Here is an 11,530-nt window from a genome sequence, read left to right as displayed (position 1 = left end):
TGATGCTTTTACCTGAAAGTGCGACGTCTTTGTAATTTCCGGTAAAGCCTTAGCCTTGGAACACTGAATAACTTCAGAGTAGATAGAAAATTGCACTTTATTTAGTTTCCGATACCCTGAAGACAAAGCTTTTGAAGATGGAATTGGTCACTCGTGGCTGATGTCAATGTCTTTTCTCACGGCCCCATTATTGATGCCGCCTAGCATGACGCTGACCGCATCGTTAGCGCAGTTTAGCACAAAACCCGAGAAGGGGCGTCTGCCTAATAAGAGGACAATATATCTCTGGAAAAATAGTCCAAATTTCAGACAAGACAGTCGACAATCAAAATATCTGAATAATATACAACTGCCTCGATAATAAATCACGACTAGTCGTAACACTATCGAGCTGTTCCCTGTACGCTTGTAATCAAACATGTAAAAAAGAATCCAGCGTCACGAATGATTCTGACTCGCATTTTAACCAAAAGAGAAATATTTATTTCATGATAGACCTCATTTGGAAATACTCAACCATTCAAAGAAATGTACACGATTAAGTACACGTTTCAAGGATGTATTGACAGGTGTTGAAATATCAATAGCCACATGCAATGGTTTATTTCTTTTTTTCAATTTTCACTACATATACAGCGACTCACAGAGAGCCCCCCCCACCACCACCGTGCTACGCAGCAGCAGGACGTCGGAGCTGCAACGTGCTCAGTGTTTGCATTTTTACTTCTCAAGGAGACGTTCGAAGGTTCAAGAAAACGGATTAAATCCGGCCCTTCGGAAAGATTTGCTTGATTTTGGTGTATTATTATGAAACATTCAACCGAAAAGAAACACGTAGGTGGGTGTGAGAAGCTCTGGGCCGTTGTTACAAGCATTCATTCGGTGTTGTGTGTAATTTCATATTCTATTTCTATGAAATATGAGCAAAAGCGGCACAGCAGGGCCCGAGGCAGAGGCCTTCGACATCCGGGTCAGATGGACCTCCTCCCTGTGCTGTGGATGTTTTGGTATATTTATGGCCCTGCAGACTCCCTGGAAGTAAAGAGAACACTGATCACCGTAGCCCGACATGAGCGCTGGAGTCATGTCGCCGGTCTGCACAGCACCGAGCCGATTCCACATCAGTCACGAATGGACACTCAACAGAGGGGAGGAAAAAGCAAAAGTCACCCGATCGTCCGCTAAAATAAGGCTGGAAAACGATCCAAATCCATGCAGGCATTAAAACATGGCTGTATTTGGCTTCAAATCATCGCAAAGGGAAAAGAACAAAGATCCAGTTCCAAGAAAACCAGGACAAGCGGGCAGGCGATGCAGGACGGCGACATTTGGGCGCGTCAACGGGTCAGGCGGAAGCATCGACGTTAGCCTTTCGAATGATTGCATCCATCAGCGTGTAGCACCGGGAACGCCGTGACCTGTGTAGCGTGATCGTTGTTGGCTATCAAACCGCCCCCGACTGCGTCCGTTCATCCGCCCAGCAGCCATTTTTGATAGAGATATTAAATGCTTCACCGTATTGGACTGGGACTCAGGAGGTGAGTCATCCTCACTTGGTTACATAACCCCCCCCCCCCCCACTTCCCCTCCTTCAGTGAAGTCCTCCGGCGTGGACTGACCGTCTTTTTTTGGGATGGTGATGTTCTTTACTGGCTGTTGCTGAGGTTCAGTAAGCGACCATTCTTCAAAGGCACCATACTGTACATTGGTCTGTGTGTGTGTGTGTGTGTGTGTGTGTGTGTGTGTGTGTGTGTGTGTGTGTGTGTGTGTGGGCTGCACATACATACATGGAGAAGTAAAACAAGTCTGAAAGTCGATTCCCTCCACTGGTGTCAGCCCACAAGGCATCACCATGACAACTAAGGCAAAATCTCTCAACATTAAAAAATGATCCATCTGTTTCTGTTGTGTTTTGGGTTTTTTTTTGTTTTTTTTAATTTATTCTCTTTCTGGTGTGGGTCCTTGGCGCCGCTGAAGCCGAAATCCACCTCCCATAGCAACCACGAGTAATGATAATAATCTCTATTCAATAAATTATCTGTACTGTACAAATATTTCACTTCACATAGATTGGCGACAAAGAGGAGCCGTCCTCGATGCAAAGTGGTCCACGGTGTCTCTGCTGCGTCCTCGGTTTAATAAAGCCTCTGCCGACGGACAGACAGACGGACGGACGGACAGCCTTTGTTCCTGTTCCCGCACAGAAATGCAAAAGGATGTTCTCCAAAAAAAAAAAAAAATAGAACCACAGAAACAGTAGAAACAATTGCTGAAAAATGTGTATCCAGAGAAAAAGTGTTGTTTTTCTTTCTGTGTTGTTGTTATTTTCCAGGAGATCTCCAAGTTCTGGGAGAACAGTAGATCGAAGAGGGTTCCTGATCCAAAGGGACAAAGCTCGTCCCTTACTGCACGCCTTCTTCGTCCACGTAGGTCGAAGGAAACCATCCGATCTGAGGACAGGAGATGACCAGAATCATCCGACTGATGAATAAAACACCAAAGAAACAAACGTTCGGCGACTGATGTGTGGCGTCCTGGGCTCTGCCTGACCCTTAAAAGCGTCACTGCTGCCTCCACACCAGCAGGAGGCAGCAGCGCGCCCTGTGGAGGCTGCCATTCGACACTGAAGTGGGCAGCCCATAATGATGCCCAGGGCTTCGTTCTGGACCTGCGGGCTCGCTCTGAGGAAGCGGCTCAGGGGGCAGAATAACGAGGGCTGAGCGGCTCTGCTTGGGGAGCTCAAGGTTTTTTGTTTTTGTAAAATAAACCTTTTACTCCAGTTCATCCCAGGTGCCTCACCTGGTCAGTAGCTGGAACCTTACTGCTCCTGTTGCTGTGGATTTTACTCTTAGCTAACAGCACCTGAGCAGTGGAGGCCCTGCGGCTGGGAGAGGGGCCAGTTTTAAAAGCTGACACTAAAACCCAAAGTGACATAAGGATGTTTCAGAACTGTCCCCCTAGATTTGACACTCCGCCGCCGTCCTGCCACGTGGCTAAATGGTTCAATTTGCGGCGTTGGGCTGAGTTACTGGGGCGGCCCGGATTAAATCAGAGGAGCTTTTAAAGCTGACGGCACGGACGAACACGGCGCCTGTCGGCGGCGGCAACAGTCAGGAGACACTCACCCGTCCGTTGGCTTCTCCTTTCCACCATCCCTGGTCGCCGCCGATCTTGCTGTAGATCCTGACCATGTCGCCTTCTCGCAGCGACAGCTCTCTCATGTCCCGCGCCGCAAAGTTGTACCTGGCCACCGCCGTGCTGACCACCCGCGGCGTGAACACTGGGGAAAAAGGAACAATATGACCTTTCCGCCGCTGCAGGGCTCTCGGCGGTGGCGAAGTGGACGTGTCGTGGGGCAAATGAGAGGCGACAGAAACGGGACAACCTCGTCATTGCGAAGAGGAAATAAAGGTGAGAAATAAAGCGTTTGCATTCATTAAAGTGGTGACGGAAGGAAAAAAAGAGAGTACCTGACCAAAAAGGAGCAGAGCTCTGAGAGGAGGAGAAGTTGAGGCCCTGCGGACTGAGGAAGGAGAAGTTGTAGGAGGCGCATGTGGCTGCTGAGGGGAGAAGAGAAAGACGAGTGGACAAGAGTTGGACAACTGTTAGGAGGAAAGCACATGCAGAGCTGGAGGGCCACTGAGAGACACGAGAGTTGCGTGTGTGTTACGCGTGCGTCTCGCACGCCGGCGGTGGATTTAACGAGCACTTCGGCGTCACGGTAACAGCCACTGAACAACAACAAAGACCAGCGGTTCTTCGATATGTGTGTGGACGTGCAGAAGGAGCCCAGGGAGCCGCAGGTGGCCGCGACCAGCAGCAACACACGACTCCGCTCCGTTCCCGTGGAGATCGAACCCGGCCCGCCATACGCCTAATGGTCCGACGGAGCTGCCAGCTTTGACAGCTAGACCGCAGAGCTCATCGTCAGCTGACAAATTCCTCCACGTTGCCTCTCCGTCTCCGTCCACTCAGCGCCGCGCGCCTCCTCGCCAGCTCTGCGGCCCTCCGGGCGTCCTGCTCTCTAACAGACTCGCCGGCTGGCGAGGCGCGGAGGCGCGGGGAGTGAGGCAGCCTCATTTATTTTACCCTTCTTGTTAAACCCACTGCCAAGATAGCAAGGGATTAAATTTATAGGCCAAAACTGCACATTATAAAATCTCTCCAGTCAAATTTGTATTGTCACGATCACTCACGGAGGCGAGGAGATATACAGTAGGAGTTGGCGTACAATGTGCCATTAGTCACCGCGCTAATTAGCCAGTCAGCCACTTTTCCCTGCTTCTCCTCGGCTGGCCGTGTCCTCCAGCCTCTCCTTGGGAATCTGCAGTCTTCCATAGGCAGGAAGTATGTGTATAATGCAGGTTTTGCCTAATGGGTTCTTTTCAACTGAATAAATTTCAAGTTCCAATAGCAGCAGCTCCGTCTAAATCAAATGGATGACTTCACATTAAGGACTCATTTTGACAGTAAGGTTTCTAGTCTGAGCCTGGAGCCCGAGACGGGACCAGATGTCCCTGACGCTGTTTCATTCTGCAGTTTAAATGAAAGGCCCGATTTACTAAAGGTTTGCTGAGCACAATGGCAAAAACAACTCTGCATTCTCGACAGCCAAAGCGGGACAAAACGTGGCGGTGGTGCGTCTATATTTGAAGTTTCAAAGGCGAGAGCGATCTGCACGTGTGCAGATGAGGAGGAGGTTAAAAGAGAAATTACAGGCTGCACAAAGAGCCACATTCAGCGCTCACATTTGTACCCACAACATCCGCCGAGGGAGGAACGCTTGGAATTCTCTTCTTATTCAACATTAATAAAGTTACATTCAAAACTCCGGAATATTTCCTTGTGTACAAACCATAAAAGAAGGGGAGAAAAAAAGTGGACTTTTGTTTTGATTAGAAGATAGAGAAGAGGCGCGCACGTGTTTGTTACGTGTTCAGGATTTGAAAGGCAAAGATTCATCAGTCCCCGCTGAATCGATCGCCAGCGGGGGTGTTTACATTAGAGCAGCTCACTGGTCTGGAGCACTCAGGTGTGTGTTAACATTAGCGACGCTCTAATAGAGGCTACCATTAGTCTGGTCCGAACGGTTACAAGACAACATTCAAACGAGCCACAGTGGAACTGAGATTATTATTCGGTAGTTGAAACCCTTCCAAACTGCTGATGATCTTCCCTGGAGCGGATGTCCCTGAGGCCAGTCGATGCCGAGGAAGACAAAGAAACCAAGGGAGCGGCATCTCGGAGCGGCAGGCTTCACCGAGCATGTAAAATGTTAATGTCCTTGACAGCTCAATTAGAGCGTCGAACAGGTCTGGCTTGTCGGGAGGATCGGCAGGCTAAAAGCTTCTTTTTGGTCTTAAAAGCATCTGAAAGCATGATTGAGGTTTCAAAAGCTGCATCTGAACAAACCACAACGCATCGGCGGCATTGCCCCCCCGATGATGAATAAATAAATGGCGTGGAGAAGAATCGCCTTCACCTGGGATGGCTGGATGACACGTAGTGCTAACAGCCCCCCTCACCTATTGATCAACAGGCAGCAGTAATATTCTGGACAGCATCCACAGAAAATACAAGATAAAAACTGAGGCTTAGTGAAGAGGAGGACGTTGCTATGGTGATAACAGAAACACACCCACAGCTTACCTGGTGAGCGAGTACTGGCCCGAGTTAACGAACGCTCTCTCGACTTGTAGGGGTATCGCAACGTGGTGTCTAACAGCTTGAAGCTCTCTTTGAGTGAATGGGACTGGTAGTACTCCACCAGCTCCTGTTGGGTCGGTGGAGGAAGAGGAAAGGACAACCCCCCCCCAACATAGTTTAGATGGGACCGGCACAGAGGCAGCGGGTATTTGCCGCCGTTTGACTCACCAAGAGGCTCTCGAACTTCTTGGCCTCGGTGATGTGAATCCAGCTGTCTTTCTCGATCACCTTGATGTGTTTGACTTCATCGTTGAATCTGGAAGTGTAAAACAAGCAGGAAGAGAAACAAAAGTGTCCCCAGAGATATAGTTAGTCCCTTTATTCCTCTGTTGAGGAACGTCTGGTTGCTTCCACCCGCGGGCTCCCGCGGCTGCTGTCAACAAGTATTAATCCACAATACAGTTTGACTTTAAGCAGCTGGCTCCATCCCTGCAGCCTCTTTGCACCTGTCCTAAAGACTAAAAGCCGTATAAAATAATTTCTTTCCCAGGACATCAAAATTTGACAGCTTCAGTCTGAACATTATTCCCCCCTCGCCGTCTGCATACAAAACAGACTTTAAAGAAGCAATTACTATGCAGTGATTAACCGCTGCTAACAGATACAAGGTAAAGGCTGCCTGGGCATGCCATGAGAACTTTAAATCCCACGTCAGTAAAAGCCATCCCCGAGGACTTCCCCTCTCCCGCTACTGGGATGTAAAACACTAACTTGATGCTGATGGCGAAGCGTTCCGCCTCGGCTGTCCTCTCTCTGATAAGGTAGGTCCCGCTGCTGTGGGATTTTAAAAGGTTGTCCGCCTGCTGCCGCTCCATGTTCCCTGCAAACCTACAGAGATGCGGCGGATTAATGCGGCGACCTCGGATACGAGGTTATATAATCCAATAACGCTGAAGTGGCTTTGATGAGTGTTTGACTTCATCATCGGCAAATATCCATGAAGTCATTAACCTAATAGTGGGGGTCACGTTTGGGTTAGAATGAGATAATGTGAGTCTGGGAGTCAGTAGTGGCTTTAGGGCGCCCCCTGGTGGGGCAAATATTTTGCCGAAATTGGACCAGGAAACCATTATGATGGTATCAAAGCGAATGTTCTGCTGTGCTGATGTAGAAACTAATCACGAAGTTAACAGTGTAGAAAGGTCACTAATGGGTTTGATGAAACTTTTTCAACGCAAAGAAGACATCAATGATTAATGCAGCAGGTGCAGGAATCAAGGTTCTTACCAAGGGTATCCGTAGTAGTCCGCTTCCCTCGAGGACTGCCGGCTGGATAATGACTGGAATGGCTGTCAAATACAGGGAAATGACAATGTAATTTCCGGATGAAAACCTGAAAACAAGCAGCTTTCATGGCGCTTCAGACAAGAAGCAGGCCAGGCTCGTTGGACGGGACACTCTCCAGAGTGCTGCTGTTACACAACCCGAAGGCTTCCCCGGTGGTGTGTATGAGGCAGGGACCCCCCAGCCAGTGAGGAACAGTGACCAGCCCTGAGGTTTACTACTGGGGCCACCAGCTGGGATGTACTGGACATGGAAATGGCGTTTTCTTATTCTTATAGCCACTATTGTTTCTTTGGGCTGATCCTGATCTTGAATATGGCCTCAAGTCTAACTGTACTATGAGATTATAAATTAGTTAGGCTTAATTACTGCTGGAAGAACCAGCTCCTGACATCAGCACATCCCTGCATGTGATTCTGCCGACTGCACTCACTGTTAGAGATGAAAATGGGCGTCTTACCTTTGGGTCCAAATAGGGTTTGACACACGAACTGGGGAAGAAGCCGCTCTTTTGCGTTGGCATCAACTTTCCCTGCAGGACAAAGGTAAGATTTAATATTATTACTGCATCGAGGCTGAGGCTGAGGCAAGCAAGCGTTAGAGGACTGTAACACACAGAGAAGTTCATTCCTGACAGGGAAAAAACACAATAAACTCTATAAAAGATGAAAGGGGTGACTGAAACAAAGGTGACAGGGGAGGGAGATCCGCAGCTTTTACACCATTCGGGGATGAAATAATGGCTAAATAATAGTTTCCAGAGAGTTCCTCTGAATCAGAAGTGTTTGAAAGCTACTGCCAAAAGTGCCAGAACCCCTCTGCTCATCCACCCCGCATGATTAACAGCGCAGCTCAGTGACACTGAACACTCCACTCAGATTCAAAGACTGTGACTTTGTGGATTTCAGATTTGGGGAAAGTGCTTTCTGGAGTGGACAACTGCAACGGGATTAACGTCGAAACATATTTCAGTTTTATGTGAAATACCTCCCACCACGTGGTGTCGGGATCTCCCTTCAGCAGCTCGATATAATCTCCCGTCTGAAAACAGAGCGGCGTCTTCCCTGGAGGCGCCGGTGTGCCGTGGTAGTTCCTCACTGCCACCATCTTGGGGCCTGAACACACAAGCAAAAACGAGTAGAAGAGGACTTCCTTTCCATTAGGTAGACGTATGCAGTAGGCCTGTAGGCCCTGTATAATCTCTCTTTTAATGGATTTTGCTTTTTATTTTAATGCATCGCACAACTGTCCTTCTCCCATGATTCCAGTAGATGGCAGTAGAGAACAGCCCAAAACCTGCAGCAAACGTTTCCAGGACAACAGACAGCTTATGTTCATCTACATTTATGACACATCTATGGTTTGTCCTTACCCGATGATAACCCCGGCTCCTGTAAAAGGTAAACAACAACTTGGTAATCAAGTACTTATACAAGCAAAATTCTATAAAGGAAAAGAGTAAAATAAAAACAAAGGGATGTTAATAGTGCTGCAGTGATTGACTAATAGAGCCGATACTCACCAGATCATGAGGATCTGAAAGGAGGAAGGACAGAATCACAAAAGAACAGGAAGTTAATCAAGATTTTCATTTCATAGCCCACACACAAATGATAGGCATGGATGTAAATCCCTTAAGAAGCCAATAGTGCATGGCCCCGATGAATCCTTCATTTTTAATCAATATCCTGTTTTATTCTTGTCAGGAAGCATCATCTTTCACACTAACTGCAGTAGATCTGTGTTGCTTTAGTTAAATACCCAGTAGATTAAAAGGTGTAGCAATAAACAACAATAAAACAATTCAGCATGAAATTGTGGTCAAATTTCCCTAATATCAACAACTCGACAGAAAATATTAAGAATCAGCTTTTTTCCAAGAATATTCGAAGACAGACGTACTGATTTTACAGATAGTGATGACCTCCAGACACTCTTTGTGTGCTCCTGTCCCACAGCGAGAGCAGTAGTAGCCCTGATAGAAGATTCCCCTACAAAGAGAGAGAGAGACACACACACACACACACACTTAAACAATGCAAACAGGAAGTGCCCCAGACACGAATTAACTCCGTGCCAGGGCGGCAGGCAGAGACTTGCTGCTTGTTACTGCACGTCTGCACTTGTATACAACACAAGCTCGTTCATCATTTTCACACCTTACTAACTTAAAAAAAGGCGAAAAAAAGGCACAAAAACAAAACAATCTATTTACAACAGCACTACCGGCCTGTATATGCTTCAAATACCATAACACTGCATGTCTTGCACGCTGCCACGATGAATGCTGAGTGCCATAAATCATGTTGGGATCTGCCGGGGCCGCAGCAGTAATTAGCAGCTAGCTTAGAGCGAGAGCGTCGGTTTCTGGCCTGTAAATTTAGGTCAGCCAAGCCGTGAAAAGCGCGGGTCAATATCCAGAGCCCAGTTGAGCCCTGTGGATGGGATCGAGCTGAAAGTGGGTTTTCCAGCAGCGTGGGTTATCCCCGCCGCCAGCAGGCAGGACGCACACATGGGAGGAGGTGCGCTTTCAGATACAGCGGGTGGTGCTAGCACGCCAGTAAGCCTCACCCTTAAATATGCTTTAATGGAGCACCTGGTAAATGTTTACATTTCACACCTCTAAATTCTAATACCAGGGAATCAGTTGTTTTTAATTTCCCAGAGATATTCAGGCACAGTCATTCTCATCTCTGCAGCCTTTTCCTCCACCATCTATACAGTCTAGTGGCAGAAGGAACAGAGACCTGGCCGTTAATACAATAAGCCACTTGACTTTTACTGAGCCGCTATCACAAAAAGTGACTAAGAGACGGGCTCTTCAAACACGTTCCACAATCCTGCTTATCAAAAGACCTGCTGGGCCTCCATTCACACCGGACAGGTCGTTTTTTAAAGCAGCAAAACAGTAAATGGTGACCTTTCTAATTTAGAAGCAATGTCTGAGCTCAGATATCCCAGAATGCACCTGTTCCCACCGTTATAGACACTAAGCATAAGGGGAATAGTTTCAGGGTTTAAATAAACACCAGGATAACATGAGAAAAGGAGAGGGAACATAATAACCTTACTTGTCCATCAGACAAAAGAAATGCCTTAAGTTATTACAATATTCTGGAAGCACGAGCAGTTACCTTAGGAGCATTTTGCAGGCTCGACAGTTGGTGTTTTTCTCAAACGTGTGCATTTGGAAGTTATGCTGATTGGCTGTGGCTCTCTCGGGCTTGATGTTGGACCTGGATGTCAATAATAAGGACTGTTTATTGACTAAATCGTAACGCATCTGCATCTAAAGACCACAGTGGCTGCAACCGTACTCACATGGCCATGTCAAACTGCTCCATCCATTTCCTCTTTGTCTCCTCTGTTTTACAGAAGAACTGGAAGCCCTGCTTCCCTTGTAGTTGGATCAGGTAGAAGCCATAAGACCACTGGAGAGAGAGGATGGGTGAGGAACAGATGGCAGGGAAATGGATGTAGATGGCAATGATGTGAACACGAGACGCTTGTCAAAATATTAAGGATATCTGGAGTTGTTTACTGGAAATGAGACCGTATTTAACTAATATTTGCTCCTAATGATTATGATCAAGAGACAGATGGACAGTCACGGACTTGGACGGTGCGCATGCAGCCCCGGCACCACGTCCAGAACCACCACTGCCAAAAAGGGACCGCGATGAGAGAGTGAAAGGAGGAGTTCACTTGAGCTTACCATTTTTCCACTCGACTGGCAGGCATGCAAAAAAAAAGAAAGAGACCAGAGAAAGACCCGGTTACACATGCAAGCATGGACACGACACATGCAGATTCCAAACCAAACCACAACAAAGCCGTGTTAGACTGATGGCGCGATGCACTGCGCGGCCTTTTACATGAATCCTAACAGGCAGGCAAAAATTCACGGTGGGTACTTGAATGCATCATTTCTAGCTTCTACTGTATATCTGACCATCAACAACATCCTTCAGCTCAAGGACAACATTGACAGTGATTACACGGGATGATTCATTACCTGCTCTGCTAGACTTTTCAGGTGATCTCATGGCCAACAAAATCAATCCGTGCAATCGCTTCACTTCCGGATCCAAAGCTGCTCTTACCTTTTTCATGTCTCTGTTGTTCATGGGGTCGTCCGACATCTTATAGGACTGCAGCTCGATAATCTCTTTGAGCTCATAGCTGTAGCCTTTCCTCTTGCAGACGATGACCACTTTATCAAACAGGAATATGTACCTACGGATACATACATGTGTTAGCCATTCATAGGGGCGAATGAGCCACAGCTAGCATCAGAGTGCTGCTTCGTTTGGGAATTTCACCTGTCCTGTTTGGTTCGGTTGACGATCGAGCACACCTTCAGCTCCCCGTCGATCTTTGGTCGTCCGTACTCCTCCAGTCTCACCTGCTGCTTAGGAGACAAGGACATGCAGAATGTCAATCCAGCGCTGTTTGACTTTCAGTTCTAATGAGAAGCCGTGAATAATTCAGACTTGAACTTCAGATTGGTAACGACAAAGTCCCGCAGCGGCAGCGACAC

The 11,530-nt window shown here is 47.5% G+C and overlaps 1 protein-coding gene across 12 annotated transcripts in view; it reads right to left on the bottom strand.

Moving 5' to 3' along the window:
* Nucleotides 1-460: 460 nt before the first annotated feature.
* Nucleotides 461-11,530, bottom strand: part of vav2 (vav 2 guanine nucleotide exchange factor) — a 119,595-nt gene continuing 108,525 nt past the window's right edge. For 2 of the 12 annotated variants that reach the window (XM_057019695.1, XM_057019698.1), the window contains 17 exons: nt 11,313-11,401; nt 11,094-11,226; nt 10,706-10,720; nt 10,312-10,421; nt 10,125-10,226; nt 8,893-8,981; nt 8,513-8,526; nt 8,363-8,381; nt 7,978-8,105; nt 7,451-7,522; nt 6,934-6,995; nt 6,418-6,534; nt 5,875-5,962; nt 5,650-5,773; nt 3,471-3,560; nt 3,126-3,280; nt 461-2,450 (listed from right to left, as the gene is read on the bottom strand). In XM_057019695.1, coding sequence (XP_056875675.1) covers nt 2,403-2,450; nt 3,126-3,280; nt 3,471-3,560; nt 5,650-5,773; nt 5,875-5,962; nt 6,418-6,534; nt 6,934-6,995; nt 7,451-7,522; nt 7,978-8,105; nt 8,363-8,381; nt 8,513-8,526; nt 8,893-8,981; nt 10,125-10,226; nt 10,312-10,421; nt 10,706-10,720; nt 11,094-11,226; nt 11,313-11,401 — 1,455 coding nt within the window. In that variant the 3' untranslated portion in view covers nt 461-2,402. The remainder of the gene's footprint in view (nt 2,451-3,125; nt 3,281-3,470; nt 3,561-5,649; nt 5,774-5,874; nt 5,963-6,417; nt 6,535-6,933; nt 6,996-7,450; nt 7,523-7,977; nt 8,106-8,362; nt 8,382-8,512; nt 8,527-8,892; nt 8,982-10,124; nt 10,227-10,311; nt 10,422-10,705; nt 10,721-11,093; nt 11,227-11,312; nt 11,402-11,530) is intronic. The other 10 variants (XM_057019700.1, XM_057019701.1, XM_057019702.1 and 7 more) reach the window with 8 other exon arrangements.

Source organism: Takifugu flavidus, chromosome 20 (assembly GCF_003711565.1).
Source record: "Takifugu flavidus isolate HTHZ2018 chromosome 20, ASM371156v2, whole genome shotgun sequence".
Taxonomy (NCBI): domain Eukaryota; kingdom Metazoa; phylum Chordata; class Actinopteri; order Tetraodontiformes; family Tetraodontidae; genus Takifugu; species Takifugu flavidus.
Note: the sequence above shows the minus strand (reverse complement) of the source record. Positions and strands in the feature narration are given on the sequence as shown.